The sequence below is a fragment of the Pezoporus wallicus genome, unplaced genomic scaffold, assembly GCF_028554395.1.
Source record: "Pezoporus wallicus isolate ANWC-B61680 ecotype Strahan unplaced genomic scaffold, APGP_CSIRO_Pwel_v1 contig_16, whole genome shotgun sequence".
Lineage (NCBI taxonomy): Eukaryota > Metazoa > Chordata > Aves > Psittaciformes > Psittacidae > Pezoporus > Pezoporus wallicus.
In genome coordinates, this window is record NW_026641478.1 from 3,678,198 (window position 1) to 3,698,628 (window position 20,431).

The 20,431-nt window shown below is 41.1% G+C and overlaps 1 protein-coding gene across 4 annotated transcripts in view; it reads left to right on the plus strand.

Moving 5' to 3' along the window:
* ACOD1 (aconitate decarboxylase 1) overlaps positions 1 to 20,431 on the plus strand; it is a 34,529-nt gene that overhangs the window by 8,654 nt on the left and 5,444 nt on the right. For 2 of the 4 annotated variants that reach the window (XM_057424057.1, XM_057424058.1), the window contains exons 2-3: positions 11,728 to 11,803; positions 20,062 to 20,223. In XM_057424057.1, coding sequence (XP_057280040.1) covers positions 20,146 to 20,223 — 78 coding nt within the window. In that variant the 5' untranslated portion in view covers positions 11,728 to 11,803; positions 20,062 to 20,145. Of the gene's footprint in view, positions 1 to 11,698; positions 11,804 to 17,810; positions 18,734 to 20,061; positions 20,224 to 20,431 lie in introns of those variants that run through there. The other 2 variants (XM_057424056.1, XM_057424055.1) reach the window with 2 other exon arrangements.

The following is a 20,431-nucleotide window of genomic DNA, read 5'->3' on the forward strand; positions in this document are numbered from 1 at the left end:
TCATCCAGAGTGAATATATTCAATGCATCTGTTCCAGGTTTTCTTGTTTTGTAGTAGGAAAAAATGTTTGGGAAGCCAGAGGACGTGCTTACATGCAACCCTAAGAGCTGGCATCTCTGCAGGTACGAGAGGACAGATTATCAATAATGCCAAATTAAGTATGCATCATGTGTCCGGAGAAGGAGTCAAGAGTAAGATGGAGTGGAGGAGCAGATGAATGGAATGGAAAGAACAAGGTCTTCTGGTTGCTATACAAAGGAAAAAAAGTATTTGTAGCTATGTTTAGTAACTGTATCACCCACAGAAGCTCTTCAGAAGTGAGGTGAGCACATTCCAGCAATACATATTTGGTAGACAGGTCGGGAAATGTCAAGATAATCCCATCTGTGTGTACAATAATGACTGACACTCTGCAAAACTGACTGTGTAACTACTGCCCAACTAGTTTTTCTCTGCTTCACGTAATTTATTCTTCTGCATAAACCTTTCATTCCCATCCACTGAGCAAAAGTCATTTTTCTGATATTGTGCTTTCTCTGTGAAGAATGAAATTTGGTTTACCAATCTCAGCTGGGTATTGTCAGGAAGCTTATTGAGCATTTAAACCTTACAGATCACACCATCTTAAGCTAACACTGGTTTTGTTCCATTCACCAGTCTTGAATCTTATTTTGAGTGTTCTTGTAGGTTTTAAGCAATACTTTTTTTATATAATATTCCTCTTACCTGGAGCATAAATACTAGGTTCTATAAGAAAATTTATGATGCTGTAAATATTCTTGGTTGAAGACACAAAACCAATTAGCAGTCTTAGCCATGCAATTCCCACTTACATTAATTGGAGCTATTTGGCTAAATCTTGGGGTGAATGATCATTGTAGGACCCTTCCAACTGAAATATTCTGCTCTGGTTTTCTCAACTTTGAGTATCTCAACTCTTGTTATGCAAATCATAAATCCATCCATACTTCTGGCAAATTGCCGCACAGGAAATGCTAATTTAATTCATTAATCCCCACTCCTAAAGCACGAACATCTCTCACCTGAGATAGGTAGTAGGTGGTTTTATGCTCTTTAAAGCACATACTGATACTTTAAAATGTCAGTGAGAGACAATATACTGGTAATGCATATGAAGTCTGTATGTTTTTTCTGCTAACACTGCATGAATAAGCAAATATGAACTAATTTAACCTGTATATTTTTTTCCTAACTTCTGCTTTCCATCCTTGTGAAGTTTGAACTTCATAGTAGCTACTACCTCAAATTATATTCAGATGATTTCTTGATTTATCTTTTTATTATTTTGTGTGTGTGTCATGAGCTTTAACTAGTCTGGAAGTATCACATTCAATGTCATAATTTGTGTTAGGATTCAGAATAATTTTCTTCAGAAAGGACTCAGTACATTCACAGTGCTTTGGCTGGGCAAACGTCCTAGCCTGATGCATCTAAATGAGGACCCAGTCAAATATGCCACAGCTGGGAAATTCCAGGAACCTGGCTATCCAAGAAGGAATGCTGTTAGTCTCTTTCTTACAGCTGAGAATCATGCCTGGCTGTGGAAATATTCCTTAGCTCAACTCTTGTTCAAACCACATAGTAGAAGCCAACCTGTTTGAATTTGCACCAAAAGGGGAAAGAAATACATTAGCATGCATTTGTCTCAGTTGGCTTTTTTTTCTGACATCCAAAAAACCTTCCAGGCATAAATAAAAATGACTAAAAGCAGTAGTAGAGCAGGGCTTAGGTTCAGGGATTTGAATGACTTATGAGCAAGGACTTTAATAGGTACAAAAAAACGGGCTTACAAAGCAGCATTAATAAACCTCAGGTAGTGCAGCAGTAGGCAGCTTGACTTGCTAAGGAAAGATGATCCTGATTCAAAGCATTGGAAGACAATGTATGAGCTGGTTTAATGCCACACTGTGTGCCAAGTGCTGTTTTTAATGTGAAAAGCAGTTTTCTTTAGAATGAAGCACAAAGAAGTGATGTTCCAAAAGCCAGGAAGTACATATTTCCTGGTGAAATCCACATGCAAATGTAAACACAGAAGTTGAAATTTTGCCCTCTCTCAGCTTGGTGGCAAACTTCCACGTGGTTTGAGCCAGGATTTCAGACAGCATGTGTGACTGACAGCATTGTATGCAGGCCTTTCCATATACGCTTCTCTACTTCATGAAAGCATTTCTTAGGGGAAGAGCTGAAATTTAATTTCCCAAACAGTTCAGTGACTTTCTCTTAAAATTTACATATGTGTTGCTGTAAGAAAAAGTCACCACCTGTTCTGCAGTTTCTGGCAACCTTTGCAACTCAGTATTTAAATCACATATTCTAATCAAATTCTTCAATAAAGTGTCATCGAAAGCTTCAGGGCTGCAGGGCCAGCAACCCTTACAACGCCAGTTTAGTTTCTTTAGCACCAACTTTATAGTCTCCTTAGAATCACCCTTCACTAGAGAGGTCTGTTGTGATTGAATTAGTGTGGATGAACCATGTCATTTGCTAGCTACAAACATCAGTGCTCTGTTTCCACAAAGCTATTAGCTTGTCCTATTAATGTACCATTTCAGTACTACAAATAATGTGATAGTTTCTATTATGACCTTAAATAGTAACTCCTTAGGTGCATTTCTGGTAGTGTTTTATCAAGGACAAGACTTCTAAGACTCAGCTTAACAATTTCAGATATATAGGACAGGTGATGCAGAAAAAATAGAAATACATGCACTATCACTTTTAGGTCATGCATTTTAATATGATTTTGAAATAAGTTTTCTTGTGTGTTATTCTTTCTATTATCACCAATGTCTATTGTCCATCATACCTTTCTTTAAGGCCAGCATTGTTAATATAAAGACTTAGTCTGGCAAGATGCTAATTGCCTCAGTTTCAGTAAATTCCTAACAAAGCTCTTTACATTGAACTAGCTAAAAATCAAAGTATCAAAGTATGTGACTAAGCTGCAAAACAGGGTGGCAAGATGGAGTTTGGTTTTTTAAACTGTGACAGGATCATAATGGTAGCTTCTTTTATTCCCTGATGCTTTGCAAAGGGAAAATTGGGTATTTAATTTTACAGTAAATATTATTTTTTTAGCTATCTATTTTAAAATTAATTTTTAACATTTGCTTTTACAGTAAATTTATTTTTGTGGTACATGCCAACTTTTACTACCCAAGCTTTTGTTTCCTTGCTGAGTGAGAGCCATGTCCCTGGTAGCAGTAGGTGGCAGTGCTGTGTCTGCGCTCTCGTTTTGAGGCAGTGCAGTAGCACAGCTCCACGAAGCCATTTCACGAGCAATGATTGTAAGTTCAGGTTTCTTTAAACAGAGGCACTTTTGCTCATGGGCAGTGCCAACTAGCCTTATCAGGTGGTATGAATTTAATCTCCAGACTACGAACAGTATCATTTTCCATGTGAAATTCCCCCAAGTCATGTATATAGCATTTGCAATAGTGTATGTAGCAAGGAGCATAGGTGTATAGGTATATAGCAAGGAGTACAAGTGACTTTTCGTTACTTCTATTTTTAACCCAAGATTTCTTTACCTAAAAGTGAACAAATCGTGTATCTTTAATGCTGCTGTTGGCAGCCCATGCTGGCAAGCGCAGTTGCCTTCTGTTTCTATAAGTTAAAAAAAAGACAAATGGTACTGCTGTTGTGCAAGTAACAAAATGTTCCAGAGCCATGTGATTAAATTGTTCCAGAATCACATCATCAATTAGTGATCGCTTTTATTTTGGCTCTTATAGAAGCCTTCCAGTACCTAAAGGGGTCCTACAGGAAACCTGGAGAGGGCCTTTTTGCAGTGGCATGTAGTGACAGAACAAGGGTGATGACTTTAAACTGAAAGAAGGTAGGTTTAGATTAGACATTAGGAAGAAATTATATACTGCGAGGGTGGTGAGACACTGGCACAGGTTGCCCAGAGAAGCTGTGGCTGCCCAGTCCCTGGCAGTGTTCAAGGCCAGGTTGGATGGGGCTTTGAGCAACTTGGTCTAGTGGACAGTGTCCCTGCCCGTGACAGGGGATCTTTAAGGTGCCTTCCCACCCAAACCACTTTAGGATTCTATGCTTCTTTTCTCAGCAGTAAATACAGTAGCAGTGTCATTGACACGAGCAAACACTACTGATGCAATAAAACTGGTGCTTCACCATGTAACTAGAAGAGCATTAGGAAGGCAGTAGATGGGATGCCTGACTGTGCCTTTGTCTTTTCCAGATCTGAAACTGTATTCACAGTCCTGGCTCTGAGGTCAAGTGAGATTGGCTGGCTCATGTCTGCTCTGCTAATGTCTTGGGAACAGGTTGTCTTGCAGATAGAGCTAACTGCAGTGGTCCAACAAAGAGCCAAACCACAAGATTAATGACTAAGCAATGCAGACAATCAGGGGTCCACAGCCAGAGCTCACTGGCTCACTCTCTTTTGTTTATGAGTACAGATAAGCCAAATAGGACATCTGTTACCTGAAAGGACTGGAGAAGGAAGGGAGCAGAGACAGAGTGACAGCAGGTGCCTTAGCTTGTTTGAGAGTGGTGGAGAGAGCTTGTTGCAAACACATGGGAGTAAGCTGTGAGACCAGGTCTTCATGATGGGTTTGATGAAGTGTATCAAGCTGGGTCATCCTTTCTTTTCTTTCTTCTTTATTTGCCTGTGATTTGAATGTGCAAGACAAAAGCAGAAGCAGGAAACAGGAAACAGGAAATGTCATCTGTGTGGCTTCTGTTACCCCAAGAGGACTCACAGAAAGGACAAATTCAGCCTCTGGAGTTCAAGGGAAGTAACATAAAAGGAACAACTATAAGAGAGTAAGTGAAGTACATTATTTTTCTTTGAAAAGATGAGATGTGAATCACTGAGGTCAACAATTTCAATACATGCTAAAAATAGATATGTGCATAATGATCAAAGCATTTCTGTCAGCTTATTTTTTATATAAATGTGGATCTGGTTTTATCTTTAATATGGACTCCTCAAATGGGACGTCTGAGTTACCTGATGGCAACATATTTGATATTGTCACCAAAATAAAAAAAAAAAAAAAAAAATCCCTGTTCTTTTAACATTACACCTTGAAAAGACAAACCTGTCAGAACGGAGGCACTTGGAAGTTCTCTCTGAGATTGGCTTTACAATTTATTCCTGTAAATATGGGCATCTGTTGAAACACATTTTACAGAAAGGGTTTGGATGAGAAGTGGTATTTCGGTTGATCAGCTGAGGAAGTCATGCTTCCATAAGGGCACACAGAAGCAAGAGAAGGAAATGAACAGAGGATGTTGACCCATGGGTTACTTCAAGGGCTGAGAAAGGGGAGATTACTTGTGCATCACCCTGCTTTGGACTCAAACTAGATGGGCTGCATCTGGCAAGAGGAGAACAGACAGCATCAGCACGGTTCAGCATTAAGTGAGTGAAATTAAATTAAATAAACACACACACAGAGGCCTGGAGGAATTGCAGACCAATCTTCAGGATTTTGTTTGCATTTTGTTCTTTCCTATTCCATGTATCAGTTATTACTGCCCTTCCCATTGAATTATCCCTATAATATTTTTCTCATCAGTCAGGCAGTCACAACCATTTATCACACTGCTGAATCAGGATTACAATGGCTTTAAAAATGTGTGACTGAGAAGAAAACTTAGGAGCAAAAAAAAATACATGGAGCCCAGAAGGGAGAAATATAGGAAGAGTCCCATTTAAAGCAGAGGAACTGATTATTTTATGAGGTGTCTGCAAACTTCAGCATTCTCACACAAAAAAAAAGAAAGAAGATGCTAATGTTAAAGGGCAGAATGGAGAACAAGTTAAAAAATAACCTCTGGTACATGTCACAAAAGGATGTCAGTGCAGACTTCTGACTATTTAGCTCACAGAGGCAGCGAAGCCTTTTGAAGTTTCCTCTCCCTCTGTAATCAGTCTCATTAGAACAAGCAGATCCCAGCTTCAAAGGTAGCAGGGCTTATAAAAGAAGAAATCTGCCTGCTCCTCAAACTGTGGATGGCAGCTTTGTGTCCCACAGTGGTGGTTCCCATATGAGGCCGCACTGGCATCAGCAGGGTGGGCGTGATTACATGGCAAGTTCTGTGCTCAGATTTCTTTGAAGGGTTTACGAAGCCTTCCCAAATTATTATTGATCCTCTCCATTTGACAGGACTTCCAAAGACTTGAAAAGACAATCGACAAAGCTTACTTCTTAGCTTGATCCCTCACCTGCAAAGTCTTAGATGATTCCACAGGCTTGCTGCATTTGAACTGTTTTGCCTAGTTACTTAGATAACAAAGTTCTATTAATGAATTGGCATATTTTCTTAATAAATGCCTGTAAAATTATTTGGTTCTATTCTTCCTACAGGGCTCTTCCCAGAACTTCCCTGCAGTAAAGGGAATAGAGAGTTCTGTGTAGGAAAGCTGTGGTGTTTTGTTTGTCCACAAAACAGTTCACTAGAGAACATCACTAATAATTGCATTTCTTGACTATGGGAAGACAGAAAGTTAAGTATATTTCAGTGTTTTCCCAATGAGATTCTTTGATTCTGCAGTCTGTTATTTCTGGAAGTTTTCCAAAAAGAAAAAGGTAAAAAAGAAGTCCTGAATGCAGCACATCCCTCTACTTAAACTTAACCCCAATTTCACAATTCTGCAGATTGAATATGAACATCACTTATATTTCAACAAAAAATTGCTGTTTGTTATACTTCTGATATGTTAATGAAATTGTGTATCTTAGTGTACCCATTTCCCAGTTGGTGACCTGATTTCCAGTGTCTACAACTGGTTTTCCATCATGCTTGAGCAACTGCCAGTGTTGCATTCCTATTTGTGGAATGAGCCATAAGCCTGGGAATCACCTCTGAAATATGACTTATTCTCATGGGATTATTTTCATGCTGTGTTTAGAAACCAGCTGTGCCAATCTAGGAAGTTTTCCAGAATATAAAGCAGGTCATGAGCAGTGTGTCTGATAATGCATCCATAGACAGTGTGTTCACAGATGCTTCTCTGGTCTTCAACAAAATATTAGTAAAGTAACAGTATTAGAATCTGACACTGCTCTTGTTAAAGCCGTTTTTCTAAGTAGTACTGAATTCAGTTAGAGCTAATTCAGGCAGAATTAGCCTGAATTCTGGTGAACTCAGTAAATCGTGAAGTCAGAAAAAGGGAGGGATGGAATGAATGTCAAGAGATCATCCTCCAGTTCACCTCTGTACCAAGGCAGCAAGAAACTTTGGACAGTCCCAGCAGACATCCACATAATACACTGGTAATGATTCCAGTGAAGGCATTCCACAATATTCTTATTTATGGTGTTTTAATGTTTCAGTACCCGGTACCATTCCTGTATTAAAGGCACGATTCAGTTTAGGGTTTTTTTCACATAAACCAAGAATCTTTGATAAATACTTAGCAGATTTCTTTTTGTCTTCTTTCTCAGCAGATAGAGCAAAGCTGCTCAACATCCTTTTCTTCCTAAAATACAGATTGTATTTCTGTTTTGTGTGCCCGTATATGGTGCACTTTCATATTAAAACTAAGCCGGTCTGAAGGTTAGCTGTTGCCAGAATTAAACACCTAAATTCTTTTCCCTGTTCAGCCAGCCCTTGTGTGATTGTGATGAACCAGTTCAGAGGGCAAAGTGGAGAAGCTTTCAGTTCTTTTAAGAAATTAATTTTCTGCTGACTTAGTTCAAGCCCTATGGAGGGCATCAAAGAAGTGCCAGTGGTCAAACTGGCTTAGCTGTGATGTGAAACAACACAATTTCTCTCTTCTAGGCTAGGCAAACTCCTTGCACCTCTTTTGCAGGCCTATTATTGTTCTTATGCTCTGAATCCTCTCCATTTTTCTGTATTTTTTTCATACTTAGTGCCTTTAACATATTTCTGTATCCGATGAATGTTTACAATGTGTGATTCAGTTATGAGTGAACAAGCCATGAGGAGGGTTAAGAAGAGACCTTGCTGCTCATATCTCTTCTGCCCATTTTTCCATGCTTAATTTGTGTGTGCCATTACTGTGACTTTGCCTATATGCTTAGTAATTGTGCTCACAAGATGGGTGATAAACACAAGCATGTCACCCCATGCCATGCTTTTGCAGTTTAAGGAAAGTCATTCCAATCTCTACTCATAGAATCATAGAACCAGGTTTAATTTTAACTTGGAGCATCATCCAGGCAAGAGTTTCTCTTGGTGAAGATAATTTCCCTTTAGTTTCCTTCAGTTTTGCCATGCGTATGCACTGACCTACATTGAGAGTAGGCACGTGACATTCTCAGTGAGTCTTTCATGTGATCTGAACTCTTTTGGGGTTAATGGCTTCATGCAAATATAATTTTGGGGCAATGTGTATGAATGAGATGTTAAGATTTCCTGTATTCTGTCTTTTAGATACGTATAAATAATTTATATTTCCCAGTATGGATTCACTCCTGATTCATATTCATATAGTTCTCTCAACACATGATCTAGAGTCTTGAAGTATTTGGTTTTTGCTTTTAAAGCCATCACCACCCACGGTCATGTACCCAATTAAGAGTTTAAGTTTTTACTATTCTAGTTTCACCATAAAAATGTGGAGAATGTGAAGCCTGAGGATACAGAAACAGCAAAGTTAAAGTAATAAAGGTCCCGAATATAAAGGTCTTTTAAATCCCATCACTCGTTAACAATAGTGAGCTTGGAGTCTGTTCTGGGGTGTCTGCTGTGGATGAAACCCGCGCTGTAGAGAAGGATGCACTAATAATGATTACATCACTGACTGTGCAGCTGAACTCATATCCCACCACAGACTGTGGTAACCTGTGAGTTACATTATCCTTTGCAACCAGATCATGACTGACATGAGCCAGCTTGTTCAGAAACATTCAGAAATGCATGATCTGAAGGTAAGAATTGCTGGTCTTTCCTGTCCTTCTTGTGAAGGCTCTCATGGCTCTCAGAGTATGGAATTAGCAGAAGCCTATGGGCAGGCTTTGGTTACTGCCCTTCAGGCTCAGAGATGATATGGATAATGAGCAACCTTCAAGCCAGGTCTCTCCATTACAGGCTTCCTTATGCTGTAATGACACTCACCTTTATATGCTGCCCACCTTCTTGAGCTTTTGAAGCTCATCTTTCCATATCCTTACAGGGATTTCTCAGGGAATGACCATACTTTTTTCACATCCCAGAAGCAGATCCTCCAATTCAGCTTCCTCCCCCAACCTTGCACATTTTTTCTTGAATGTTCCCAAAGCTCCAGGTCCTCTGTCAGAAGCACCCACCCTAATGGAGATTGTTCAGGCTGATGAATTATGGGACAAGACTGAAAAGAGGGCTCACCACTTTCCAAGTGCCACCTCCAGCACTCACTGCTGGTCCCATCATGATCTTATTCCAGCATTTGTCACTGTCCTGTTATCGGCCAGTCTGACTGAAGATCACCATTTTTTCAGCATCAGTGTGGCATCCACATCTAGGACATAAGCTGGAGTGGACTTTTTCTGATAAAGTTATGGGAACGTGTCACCCTGCACTGGTTTCAGGTGGGGAATGATCTCAGCTGACCTATGAGAATAGGAGTGGAAAAAATGAAGGAATAAAGGATGGACAATTTCTCCACATAAAGAAGGGATATAATACCAGGCAATAAATAGCACAGCATGCTGAAGGTGGCCAGAGATCTATCGGTATTTTTCACTTGGATTCAGTGAGCAAGCTCATCATAGTTCTGACTCTGTCTGGAAGCAGCATCACATTAAATGATACCGCATTTCATACAATAGATATGAACAGATACTTTCTTCCCTCTCTTAGCCATTGCTTTCCCCACCATTTTTATGGCCACATGGAGAGTATGCAGAAGTTTGACCACAAAACCTTTCTTCCTCTCTGTCTCTTTAACGTTTCCCTTTGCTGACCTATAGAGTCGAGGAGGGCTTCACAGCGCATGTCCTTCTATTACACAGGAATGAAAGCCAAGTTTGGATGCGTGATTGCAAACTTTGGAGCATCTGCCTTAACAGCTACTAGCTAGGAAAGATGTCGACACTTACAGGAAAAGACTGTGGATACAGACTATATGTGGAAGCAATCTAATCCTAGGAAGGAATTATGTGCTTGGGATTTTTGTTTGCTTTGGGGTTTCTTTCTCAGCCACAGCTCAAGAGCAGTCATCAACATGGTCAACTCCCATGTTGCATCAAACCCCTGAGTCAAGAAGTCACTGGCACAAAGTCAACTCACAGGCAACCTTCTTACTGCGTCTGGAAGAGGCAGGCAGCATTTCTGACTAGAAATGAGAACGCTGACAAAACCAAGTCAGGAGCAGAGGACAGATAGCACAAAGCTCATCCGCCCTAGGTCCTTGTGTGCATGGCCAAGAAAACAAAGGGAAGGAGCTGCTGCCATTATTGCTGGGCATCTCCTGCTCCAGTTGTGCCAGACAGCTGGACACAGCCCCAAGGCTATTTTGAGTTGTGCTATATTGTCCAGGGGACCAGGAAGAGGCAAGCCAAGTGCTGCCAGCAAGGAAAATGAGGGCAGACAAAAAGCCATATAACCCTGGCTCAGAAAGCTGTGCAGAGCAGTCTGTGTTAGTGCCTGCCAAGGCCCAGCACCAACTGAATGGTCACAAAACACTTGTAGACTATGGCAGAGGGTGGGGACCTTACTGTAGTGCCAAACTTGGTACTGATCTGCAGGGGCTCTCTGGGCTGACTGGTTACTCCTCCATCCAACAGCTCTGTATACATTGCCCTGCTCCCTCTAAAACACTGACATTTTGGAGCAGTTGCCCTTTATTTCATGGAGGTTGGATAAGCAGAGGGGCTTCTCTTGTCTCAGCCTGCTGCTGCTGGAGACATAGGATTTGATGCAATTGATTTTGACTGGATAGTTTTCCCAAATTCACATGGAGTAGAAGAGTGTTGGAAAATACATCTGGGTCTTATTAGCATAGGAGGAAAAGGGGCAGTGCAAGGCTGGGTTGTGCTTGGAAGGTGGAGGAGAGTCCGGCTGCCAAGGGTAGTGGGGCAAGACAGCAGGAAGCTGTGAGGACAAACAACTTCTCAGCATCAGTCACCCTGTTCCTCCTTAGGAGCCCTTCCTTTGGCTGCAGTGGCTGCAGAGGAATGCAGAAGCACAAAGTAGCAACGGGTGGGTCAAGCTGAGGAACACACAGCTTTATTTTTTCATTTGTAAGCAGCACAGGCAGCAAGCTGCCTCCTTAAAGCTGATACCCTCAGAAGCTGCCTGCTTTTCTTATGCAGTGAAACAGCATTGCATTGTGTATCTCTGGTTGAATAGCATGATTTGTGCCCCGCTGCAATTGTGCTGGCATTTTAGGATGTGCCATATTTCAGTATTCCTTCATTTGCAATCCTCCCCAACCCCAAGTTTAATAAAATACTATACCAAATATAGGAAATAAAAAGTCCAAAGAGAAAACATGAACTTCAACATAGACTTCAAAACTGCCAATTTGATAAAGAATGGAAATAGCCAGATCACAAAAATGGAGAAATCCTCTAATTGTAGAAAGGAGGACTCAGATTAGTTTATTTGCTTATTTTATTAAAACCATAGTGCTGGCATTGCGCCACGCAGAACAGTTACCAAAGTCAGTAGGATAAACTGTGTGAGCTGGTGGTAGCACTAATGTCATATATTCTCTCTGACTACGACCTGAAGCAACTTTATAAATCAAAAATGCCGTGACTCAATGTATTATTTTCCTTACAGCTAACTCTGTTTCTCCTGCAACATCCAAGGCCACATAAGGAGGGACATCTTCCAACTATGGCTGCAGAGCAAAAAGGTAAATAAAATACTGTCCACTACCTCTGACGGTAGGTATCATTTTTAGGTGAATAGTTTTAAACCCTGCTGATGCTGAAAAGTCAGCGTGGATGATCAAATCTTACTGAATCACTCCTTTCATTTTGTGAAAGTATTTTCCTTGATTTTTAATGCTTCCTGCATCTGTCTCAATCTACTATGCTGAAGATGAGTAATGTTAGGGAAAAAAATAGTGTCATTATAAATTCTAAAAGCCAAAATTCTTCAAACGCTACTTATGTAAAGAAGGGCCAATTTAAATCAAATAATTAGCTTCTGCTTAAATGTTCAATTAGAAAATTGTAACAATATAAATGTTCTATATATTCATAGCTCTCGTCTTCAAATTTAACTTCTCTTCTGGTTTTGCTTTTATTTCTCCCTTTCATAAATGTCAGTGTAATTACGCCCATTTTCTCTTTAGAGGTGAATACACAATCACAGCTAGAAATTCTCCGGTATGTTTTACAGTCTGAGACGTGTAATACTCAATCTCATGACTAATAACTACCATGGCATGTTTTATAATTGCACCATAAATCAGAGGCTGCCACATTTAAAGTATAATTTTAGGCCATTTTGTAATATTTCCTCTCACTTCTGAAATATATTGTGGTGGAAAATACATGATGTAGCTACGTACAACCACAGATGAGGAAAAGGAATCTTTCTCCAGTTGCTGGAGTTCCTCAAAGGAGATTTTAAAGGGCAGTGACATTCGTGTAGCTCATGGGATGTCCGAGCTACCTCGGGGACCCCAGTGAGAGCATATTTTTTGAGCAGATGTTGCAGTCCATGTATTAAGAGAGGGGGGTGGAAGGGAATCAACCCATGGCCCAGGCTTGCAGAGTTAGCAATCCATTAGCAACAAGTACTCTGTGGCTTTTCCAACATGGCTGGTTGTCTGAATCTTTCCAGGGCCTTTATGCTTAGGAGGAACTAAGCTGGGAGGAAGAGAGAGAGCATCTGTGGTGAAAGCTGGAGAAACAATTCCACCAGCTTGCATAGCATCTCCCAGTACCTGTCTCAAGTGCTTCTGCAACTGCTGACAGGATGAACTCCCACAAAATTAGATTAATTTTTCTCCCCAAACCTGTTTCTTCTTGAAGGAGAATGTTTTATTATTCATTCTGGGTTTGCTGTATATGCTTTAGGTGTTATTTTAGCCCTACCACTGCATAAAAAAGTTTGTAATGGCATGTGGGATAATTTCCTAGTGGTTCAAAATCCCTGAGTAATAGTTTAGATGCAGAGAGGCTCTTTTATCCCTCAGTTAGTGTTGAAGTTTGTTGTATACTAGGACTCGATACTGTATCTGCCCACTGGACCACCATTGTAGGCTTGCTGGGACCTGATACAGCCCAACATTTGGGCTCACTCTGAAATGATCAGGAGGGTCTCTTTGCTGGGTACCTTTGCATGTACGATGCAGCAGCCCAGCACAGTGACTAATGCCTCATTTGCACCACAGAGATTTGCTGTTAATCTAATTAAAATTGCCACTTCCTTCATATGTGCTCACAGTAATGTGGTTTCCACTAATCAAACTCTGAATTTATGTTAGTTAAGTTTTAATGTCTCCCCAAATGGCACAAGTCCTATAATGACATCTGGACGCATTTTTGGCCGAGTACAGACATCTTGACTGCTTTTTGATTAAGAGAGCAATGTGTGCCCCAAGCTGCCAAAACCATCAGCAAGGGGAAGTTACAGCAAAGTCTATGCGCATACAGAAAACCTACGTGATCTCCTACACTTGCTGCTATATTCAGAGTGGAGGTCATGCCATGCAGAAATCCTACAGCCACCTGCTAGGTAACCTTATTTCTTTAGCAAATAGGGTAGGAAGCTACAGTGGGATAAAGAAAAGCTTTGGGAACTTGCCTGTGAGGCATCCCAGGGAGAAGAGGTGGTACTCCAGGGTGCAGAGTGGTTCACAGGGGTCTGGGCCTGGCTGTGTCACCTTCCGCTACACCTCCTCCTCCTGAGCTGTGAACCTGGGGCAGGTAAGTACGGTGTAGCCCCTTGCACTGTCAGTATCTGAACACTGGCACTAGTATCACAGGTAAAGGCTATGGTATGGGTGAGACCTAACATTTGCACTGCGCCAATCGGAATTTCATAGAAATGTGGTGTCTTCTCGCGCTGTTATAGTTCATGCCCCTTCACATTACTCCATCAATTATATCAAAGGGACTTGCCTAATCATCCTGCAACACACTCTTTCGCTTCAAACATGCTTTTGCCTCTACTGCAGTTGCTTGAGGCCTGTTCACAATATGTCTATACTGAAATGATTGATTGCCTTCACCAAGACCCTACATGATTATCCCAGCTATGTCTGGTACCTCTTACAGCTCGTTTAAGCAAATCAACATCTGCATTGCAAGTTTAAATGAACCGCAAGGACTTGCCTTAGGAATAGCACAGCTAATTTATGAAGGTTGTAAGGACTGTGTAATGTAGACCTCATGTGCTGACTTGTAGCAGCTTTTACCAGAATAGGGCCTGGCACTTCCAAGGCAAGTTTGAGAAAAGGAAACAAGAGTGTTGTAACTTCTCAGAGACTGTACTGCTGTTGTCACTAGCTGTGGAAGTAAGGGAACTGGGCAACTACTGTAGGCCAGAAATTTCCAGAATTATACATTTTATGGTGCAATCATTGCCTATTACATATGCTGTGTGTTATGGCTGGCTGGCTCAGTAGCTGCTGTTGAACATGAGATGGTAGGCTTGTGGAAAAAAGAGGCACAGAAGACTGTAATGATAGTGGTGAAGAATTGTGGGATCCCAAAGTTTATGGCTGTATGGCTGTTAGCAGCATTCACATTAAACCACGTATTCCAGGCCATTTGCTAAGATTCTTAGCTCTTTATTGAACTTAAAATATCCCAGCAGAGGGCAGAGGAGCAGGTCCTGCACTTGTAAGGTGCTTTCAGACCCTAAGCAATTCGAAAGGTTCTGCAAACAGAGCACATTGGCACCTGCCTCCCATTTTCTCATCTCAGCACAGCCCATGAACAAAGTCACATCTTAAAGGCTGGCTTAAAGAAAAGGAAGCTTGGACTCTGCATTTTTGTCATCATTTTTTATATTTCTTTAGAACAAAAGAAACACAAGGCTATGGCCAAATCTGCTTTCAGTTGCAACCATACAGCTTGCAGGTGTGGGCAGAGTTTAGCCTGAAATAACTGGAGGCAAAAGAAAGAAAAAGCAGCTTAAAAATGTGATGTCAGCATGAGAAAATAGACTCTGTGGGGCACTGGTTTTCTAAAGCCTTGTTCTGTAATCAACAGAGCTCATTACTGTAGCTGTGCATGATGTTGCAAATGGCATTTGGATGAATGCATTTTGTCTTTCCATCATGCTCACTAGTTAACAAATTGTCTGCCCAAATTGCTGAACCATGCATAGAGTGTCAAAGAAGAGGAAAGCAGCAGATTCCCTTTGTCAGGGTGGACAGACTGTTCCAAACTCTCGGTCACTGCTTTTCAACCTTCTTCTGTTTCGACCCCTACGAATTCTCCTGTGGATGTACAGGACTTTGTATAGATGCCTCTTCCCCCTACAGTGATAATCATATTGCTTTCCTTTCACTCCTAAGTCTACAGTGTCCATCTGACTCTGAGGTCTTCAGACCACATTTTGGAAACTGGTCTCCCAGGTAACTTAATTATTTGCATTTACAGCTTCACTTCATTTTTTGTTTAAGGAAGTCACTTTCTCATATCTCTGTCCAGTCCTTAAATAGTACTGATCCTCCTATTGCAATACATGGGACAATCCATCCTGCAATCAAGGTTATGTAAGGAAGTGGTCATGTATCTGAGATCAGCTAGCAGCATGTGACCACACATCACACTGCAAGGCACAAGTTCTGGCTCCAATCTGAATTCACTTTGGAGTCTTAACATGGGATTAAAGGCAGCTATGCACTTATTACTTCCACTAACAGTGTTTCAAAGTGTTTGGGGGGATGTAAGGCATTGCAAACTGTAAGCTGTTGTATGGACCTTGTTTTGAGGAATAATGAAGGCTGAGGACACAGTCCTACAGGCTGACACTACACTGTGCCTTCTAGAAATAAAATGATTTATGGGCCATTTTTTCTCAGTTCTGATTGTGGGCTTTCCAGTAGAATGCCAGCTGTATTAGAGCAGTCATTAAAATAATAAATTAATCAGGAATTGCATTATTGCATAGTTTTCTCATGCTTTTTAGGCATTCAGATGTATTCACTGTTCCGTCCATTGGAGTTGTCAGGGGAAATAAAAAGGGTCCCACATTGCTTCTTATGTGGGGAAATTCTCCTGTGGGGCGGTTGTGTCTCCTTTGTGCCATACAGAAGCACAGAGGGATCAAGGAGATATTAAAACTTTCACTTCAGCTTCACTTGAGGAAGAAATCAGAAACAGAATGAGACTATAACAGATACCCCAAAGGTAAAGGAAGCAAATGACTGAAAGGGGACTGACTTTAGGGTATGAATATGCAATTTTTTGGTGGTCAAACACTGTCACAAGTTTCCCAGAGAGGCTGTGGAGTCTCCATCTTTGGAGATATCCAAAACCCAACTGGACACGGTGCTGGACAACCTGCTCTGCATAGCTCTGCTAAAGTACGCAGTTTGGACCAGATGATCTTTTCCAACCTCAGCCACTCTGTGATTCCGTGGTTCTGTGATTTACATATTTTCTTCCATTTTCTGCAGGGAAAAACAAAAATGAAAGTTAAGAAGATGTTTCCGTTTTTCAGACTAATAGCATTAACTTCTACTAGCCTTTCTAGCCATTGCCAAACTTGTCTGTGTGAGTAATCCTGTTAGCTGGGCTGGATTTTATCAGCACCAAAGGTAATCCTTCAGCACATCCAGGCCACCTGTGAGGTTTTCCTTAGCATGGAAATGAGGGGGCAAGGAAGACACATTGATGAACATTCTGGTTCTGTCTCCCCATGGGCTCAGGATTTGGCCAAAATGCACATCTCACCCAGGAACTAGTAAATGCTGCTTGGATATTGTATGTAGATGCAGGTTATGCATACATGAGTGAAGAAATATGCATAAAGAAAGTGGTATACTCAAAAAGAAATGTGTGTGGGAAGAGGTTTAGCCATGCCATGCTGAACAGCTGCTCATACTGAAGAGAAAGGATAAGATTTTTAAATGGAGCTTACACATAATGCAGATTAGCCCATACAAAAGTGTGTATGTGTTTGTAGGGCTGGGGTTTGGGCCTCCTGGGCCTCAGCCTCTTTGGCTAAATCTGAAAAAGTCACATCACTGCTTCTATCATTTAAGGCACTCGTAAGCTTACCCAGTGCAATTTTCAGCATCAAGTTAGGCACCTGAAGATGACATCCATAAGCAGAGCTGGCTCAAGGCACAGGCAAAATAGGCAAATGTCTGGGTTAGAGCTTGCTCAAAACCAGCTAATGCCCTCTCACCTCTTTTTACCTGCACATGCCCTCCCAGAATTTCCTGGAATACTGCTAGCCCTACTTCTGTTTCCCTCCACATGTGCTCCTAGATTTCATTTTGCATTTCTGAGGCAAGAAACTCAGTTTTGCCTGGCTGTTGAGAATCCCTGAGCTGGCTCTGGAGACAGGCTGGACCAGCTCAGAAAAGGGTGTGCTCAGCTTCAGCACTGGCTCAAGGAGGATGAAGAGGACTATGTGTCCAGGAACAGGAGAGGGAAGAGGATGCAGCCTAAAACAGGACCTGTTAGTATTAATAAAAGCTACTCAAATCAATGTTTGACTTCATCTACAGACCTATGCCAGTCTCTACCTGGAAGCACTCAGGGATTAGATACAGCTTTACAAAATTATTTGAGGCTAGGCTGAGTAAAGGGCTGAGGTTCCTACAGTAAGTTTTAGGCAGTGCTTTAGCATGGAAGTGCAAGACTGCAATCCTGAGAAGACTTGATGCTTTGTTTTGTAATCCAGGAGGTGCCAAACTTCTGACATACATTACTTTTTCACTTCAGAATTACTCAGTGGCCTCTACGCCTGCTCCTCTGGGGTCTGCTCCCTTCCTGATGGGATGGGCAGGGATTTCCGACTCACTATCTCGTAGCAGTCTGGGATTCCCCCAGATGCCTAAACTGGTGGTGGGAGAATTGCCTCCTTCTTGAGAGAAAGCATCCTTGACTGAGATGCAGAAAACCTGCTAGTAGAAATTATGGTCTCACACAGTGATTCATGCTGTTAAAACACTGTTAAATACCAAGAACCACAGAATAATAGATTCATAGAATAGTTTGGGTTGGAAGAGACCTTGAAAGGTCATCTAGTCCAACCCCCAAGAGCTGCCTTAATATAGTTTATGTTCTGAAGTTCTTATGCCATACATTTCCCTTGTCTGAATTCTACATATTATAGAAGAGACATATAATGAAGGAAGAAAAAAACAAAACAACAGATTGTTTAAGTTAAAACAGCTTCTGCCATCCTATAGTCTAGTACTGGGCTGATTGCTCACTCAACCAGTAGAGTTATCCATGGACTACTGTGGTTGCCCAAGATTAACCTGACACACCTGATGACCTCTTCTTTCCATACTAACAAATGTAAGACACTCAATATACTGGTTTCTATCTGGTAATAAAACATCACATGTATCAGTTTACACAACATGTGAATGTGACTGGTAAAGTCCCATAGCACATGTCCCAGCAGTTTATGCTACAGTTAGAGGAAAGTTGAAAGAAAGAAGAAAAAGGAACATTTCCAGGCAGAGGAGGAAATGGGCAGGACATGATGAGCAAGAAAAAAGGCCCAATATTTCTTTTCCCCACCCCAGACTTACCCGTATAAATAGTGAGAGAATTATTTCCCCTGCTCACTGGCTACCACTCATTTGCTGCATCTCTCTGGAACCTTGCACCATCCCTCTGTGATGTGGGCAAAGGTACTGTCTTGTTTCTTTGCACTGTAAGATGCACTTTTCTGTTCTAGCTTTTGTATCCTCACTCTCTATGTTTAGGGAACCACTGGGATATGTGGTTCACCTCCTTTAAATGACTTCTGTTCCTCAAGATAGTCTTAATGCTTTAGTACAAAGCCGAGTGAGAACTTGTCTGAAATAATGGGTACAATTCTGGTCACCATTGCTATAGGATAGAAATCAAATGTGAACAGCGCATTGAAAAGCTACTAGTATAGTTAGGGGTGAGTCTACATTATAAAGGAGAAAGCAGCACTGTTTGGTTTACTTTAGCAAAATGCAGGCTAAGAGGAAATACCACCTTGTGCGGATATGTACAGGGGAGTAGAAGAAGGGTTAGGATGAATGGAAGGAGACAGTTTCCAAAAGGGACAACAGCTATATTCAGTAATACCAATATGAAAAAAAAGCAAGTGTGTGTGTATACTGGTTGTAAATAATATATACCTCTATATGGGGATGTTTCTAATGGTCAGAAAAGGGAAGTTCTAGATTTCTAATAGATGTATTAATGGCAACTAACAGCTCCAGCCAAGAAGCAGGCTGAACTTGCATAATAGGTTCAATAGGAAAGTAAAGGGAAAAAAAAAAAAAAAAAAAAAAAAAAGATATAATTCCCAGATCAGCAGGAACAAAGAGCCACTGCTTTCAAAGAGGTGAGATCTTGTCTTGGAGAAAAGCTGGGACCCCAGCTGAGTATGAATTCAGTGAGAGCTGGGAGCTAGGAGCATCAGGTGCAAGGTAGAGATGCCAGTCCTACTGAACTGCAAGCTCAGCAAGATTTGGGAAAGTAATTCTGCTACTCGGGGAGATTAAATATTTCCTCCTTGTGTGGCAGTGGCTGCACGGGATTGAAATGCTGCTTTCCCACTGATTGCAATAGCAAGGTGCTATAGAAAGCGAGGTGGGTTTTGCTATCTATTTGTTTTATATATGTTCGTATGTGTATAGAGGTGGAGATGAAGATATCTTGCAAAGTTACATCACCTGCAGTACTTACCCTCAAGGACTCAAGGAGGAAGCGGCAGAAATACAGAAGAGAGACAGACACTGATGAAAGTATAAATAAAATATAAATAACACTGTGGCATTTCTGGGAATAAAAAGAGGAAGAATTCAAACCTTAGTTTTGCTGATGCAATTCATGTAAGAATGGGCAGGGCAATAGAAATAGCTGGTATGCTAAGTAGTAGTCTGAAACTGAAAGAAAGAGGAAAGAAAAGGAAGAAAAAAAAATGTGTTTTCTTTAAATTAACAGAAATATATTTTTTATTTTTTTTTCCCCCTCCCAGACAATTACAGGAAATTTTGCCAGTGTTATTCATGGTTTGAATGCAAACCACTTGACAGACCAAGTCATTCAGAGAAGCAAGCGAATGATTCTTGATACTCTTGGAGTGGGGCTTCTGGGTACCAACACTGAGGTCTGCCACAAAGTGACACAATACAGCAAGGTAAGATGCCTGGCATTCATAGCATGCCCTAAAGTTCAGCTTTAAGGACAGTAAGGGAAAATTAGGGCTATAAGGGGAAATTTCCTCATGGTGAAATTCTTTGGGGGACAGAAAGAGAGACACAGGGTTCTTCCCACTTCACACAGGGAAACTTCATTGCTTGAGTTATTAAACTCTGGATGGGCAAAAGCCTCTGTAACAGAATGCA